Consider the following 3,139-nt stretch of genomic DNA (forward strand, 5'->3'; position numbering starts at 1 on the left):
ACACACTATTTGTGTTTTACTGGTACCACGCTACAACACACTACCTTGCAGAAAAGCACGTGAGAATGATATTTAATGATATATTAATAATACTATTAACTACCAAAATGTAAGTTTTCCATGAAATTATACATTAAATAAACATTCCATTGATAAATTCCTAAATGATTAATTATTGGACCTGTGATTTTGTATATTGCAGTTACATTTTATTAAATGTATTTTGGGCAAAGAATAATGTTTTTGTATGTGTTTGTGTGTCTTTAAATAACCATCTGAATCCAAACACAGCCTCACACTACTGTTACTTTAGAAATTCAGTTTTTAGCAAAAGATATGGAAATGGAAACATTCCTGCTGTGGAAGAATCCACACTTGGTCTGCTAGTTGATATTTCCAGCAGCTCATTATGTACAGTCTTTGTGTCCAGCTAAGCTAACTTTCTGGCTCTACTAGCTTTATGCTAATGGTTTATCGTTTAAAAAGTTAACTCTTCGTTGTAGTGCTCATAAACAATAACAGCAAATCTGCGGAGCTCTACATTAGCATATGTAGCTAATACAATAAAACTGAGAAACTGTACACCTGTTAGCAAGTCACACTGTATCAAATCTGAGAGAGTAATGAAGATGAGCTGTAGCTTAGTGTCCTTACAAAAACAATAACTGTATAAAGACTCTGTCACATGGGTGCACATTACAAATGAACTGTAACAGTCTGTGCCACTCCTATACTTTTACACAATCATGTTGTCAAATAATATAAAATACAGCATATGTATTCTGAATAGATATAGGTTGGTTATATGGACTATGTTTAAAACATTTAAAACAACTAAACAGAAAAATTGCCTAAACCTAGCCACCGAGATCCACACAGAAACAATATAGGGTGAAGTTCTTACCCTGGGACTGCTAAGAGGACTGGAGGACAGACCTGTGGAGGCCCCACTGACTGAACGAGACCTTTCAAAGACAGCAGCAAGTAACACATACGCTCAATCATCAAAAAAATATTCTGGCAGTTTGTAGCTCTAATCTCTTCCAAAGCTGAACACTTTGTTCTCACTTGTAGTTTTAAACAGTTAGTACCTCTGGCTGTATGCATTAGTGTCCAGGGCCCTGCGAGGCGGGGTGGGAGAAACCTGTTCTGTGACACTGAGGACCTCTAAACTCTTCCTCTCTGGACGACTGCGGCCATAACGATTCAGCATGGGGGAGTCAACACGCTTCCTGGGTGGGTCTGCGAAACAAAAATATTTGTGAATTAATTGAAATGGAAATGCAAGAAATAATTAAAAACATCTCTGGACATTTTCAAGAATAAATAGTAGCATGAATGAAGGTTAACATATACATTTAGAGCTTTACATCTTATTTTTTTAAGGTCAGGACGATCTCACCTATGTCATTCCTTGGTGGCAGATCCTCGTCCTCACAGCTGGGGTATCGCTCTTTCCTGTCCAACAGGAGGTAGTAGATCATCTTTTCCTGGTTCTCCCTGCAGAAACAAGCGTAGTAAGGCAGAAATTAAATGCTGGGGGAAAAAAATGTAACAGCCGAAAGGTCAGTCTTTGGTCATCATAAAGACTTTACAAAGATGTTAAAAAAGACGTGCAAGACGATGATGTCTTTGTTTGCTTTCATGGATTGCTAGTTAAAGTTCTACAGTACCTGAAGTGTTTTTGCAGGATTGTGTGCTAGTGGTCATTAAAAAGAAATGACTTTTTTAACCTACCTGTATCTATGTCTAGCTAGCTGGCTAGGTAGCAAACTATATAACTGAGAGAAAGTGGTCATCTTTTGCTGAATCTAATATCTATATGTGAAAAAAAAAAACATGTATTAGAGTAACTTGGTCATACAGTAAGTACATTTTGATGCATAATGTCTAAATAAAGTAGACACACTACTAGCTAACTTTTTTTGCTTGCTTTGGGTCACTTCCTGATTGGGGAAAGTAAGTATTCATTGTTCATGTCAACAAAGTTCAGTGTCAACTCTAAACCTGCCTTTGTGAATTATTTGAAGGTGAGGCAACAAATTAACAAGTTATTACAAACATTAGCAGTTTTGGAAGTCATGTTGCTGCCACATGGATCAGCTAGCTGCTAGCGCCTCTGCTACAGTGGTTGCTAACCCTGTCTGCATGCTTGTAGTATGAAAAACTGCTCCTCCTGCTGTGGCAAGTAAAAGAGCCAGGATATAATAAGGATAAGAATACGAATTATTTTGCACTGCAGACATGTTTCATAAAGCTAAGGACTGCACAGCTGGATAATTATATATGCGTCTAAGAGGATTTTCTGATGGTTTCTCTATATAAATAATTGCACTTTGCTCCTTTTCACTTTTACTCTTATTGTTATTTTGTGGCTTTTTCCCCTAAAATTATTAATACTTGCAACTGAAATATACTAAATCAGAAAAAAAGTTTAGAGATCAGATTAAGGACTCTTTCAAATCACGTCACCTTTAATTCTCCTCCAACTGTAACCAAAGCCGTCCTGCCCACCTGCTATTCAAACCCTTCCAAGGGGCAGCCAATCAGAAGAAAGTTGGCAACAGAAAGGGAGCTTAAATGGCTAAAATAAAGAACAAATGATTCACACTATGTGCAGAGCCACTCCACTCATAGCGGCGACCTTCGAAGGACATTTGAAAATGTACTTTTTGAATTTTCTTAAGTGAATATTCAGGAAATAGATTAACTGTCCAGGCTACCAATTCTTGTTTCTGTTACTCTATATCACAGACATTAAACTGTCATATATCCCATGATGTTGCAATTGTTGCAGGTTTTAAGTAGGGGTGCAACGATATTCGTATCGATATTGAACCGTTCAAAGTTATGACAAATCAGACTATAAGGCAAAAAGAAAGTGCAGCTTTATGGTTTCATGGACAAAAGAATTTCTGTGGCTGCAATATGACGAGCTAAATAACCAGGGCTGCACATAAGTGGTCCGCAGGTGCGCATTCGCTGTCAAAATAAAAAACATGCACAAGGGTTAGGGTTAAATTTAAAAACTGTACTTTTGAGTTAAAATATATATTTATAATTTTAATAAATGACAAATTAAAAAGGCATGAACATTTTTTTTGTATCGAAAAAATATCGAACCGTGACACCAAAGTAT

General features: G+C 36.8%; 1 protein-coding gene across 4 annotated transcripts in view; it reads right to left on the reverse strand.

Moving 5' to 3' along the window:
* Positions 1 to 3,139, reverse strand: part of LOC102294511 (serine/threonine-protein kinase BRSK2) — a 37,815-nt gene that overhangs the window by 17,917 nt on the left and 16,759 nt on the right. For all 4 annotated transcript variants that reach the window (XM_014340306.2, XM_014340305.2, XM_005942976.2 and 1 more), the window contains 3 exons: positions 1,403 to 1,500; positions 1,092 to 1,242; positions 905 to 965 (listed from right to left, as the gene is read on the reverse strand). In XM_014340306.2, coding sequence (XP_014195792.1) covers positions 905 to 965; positions 1,092 to 1,242; positions 1,403 to 1,500 — 310 coding nt within the window. The remainder of the gene's footprint in view (positions 1 to 904; positions 966 to 1,091; positions 1,243 to 1,402; positions 1,501 to 3,139) is intronic.

The sequence above is a fragment of the Haplochromis burtoni genome, unplaced genomic scaffold, assembly GCF_018398535.1.
Source record: "Haplochromis burtoni strain Fernald_Lab_line unplaced genomic scaffold, NCSU_Asbu1 Contig_349, whole genome shotgun sequence".
Taxonomy (NCBI): Eukaryota; Metazoa; Chordata; class Actinopteri; order Cichliformes; family Cichlidae; genus Haplochromis; species Haplochromis burtoni.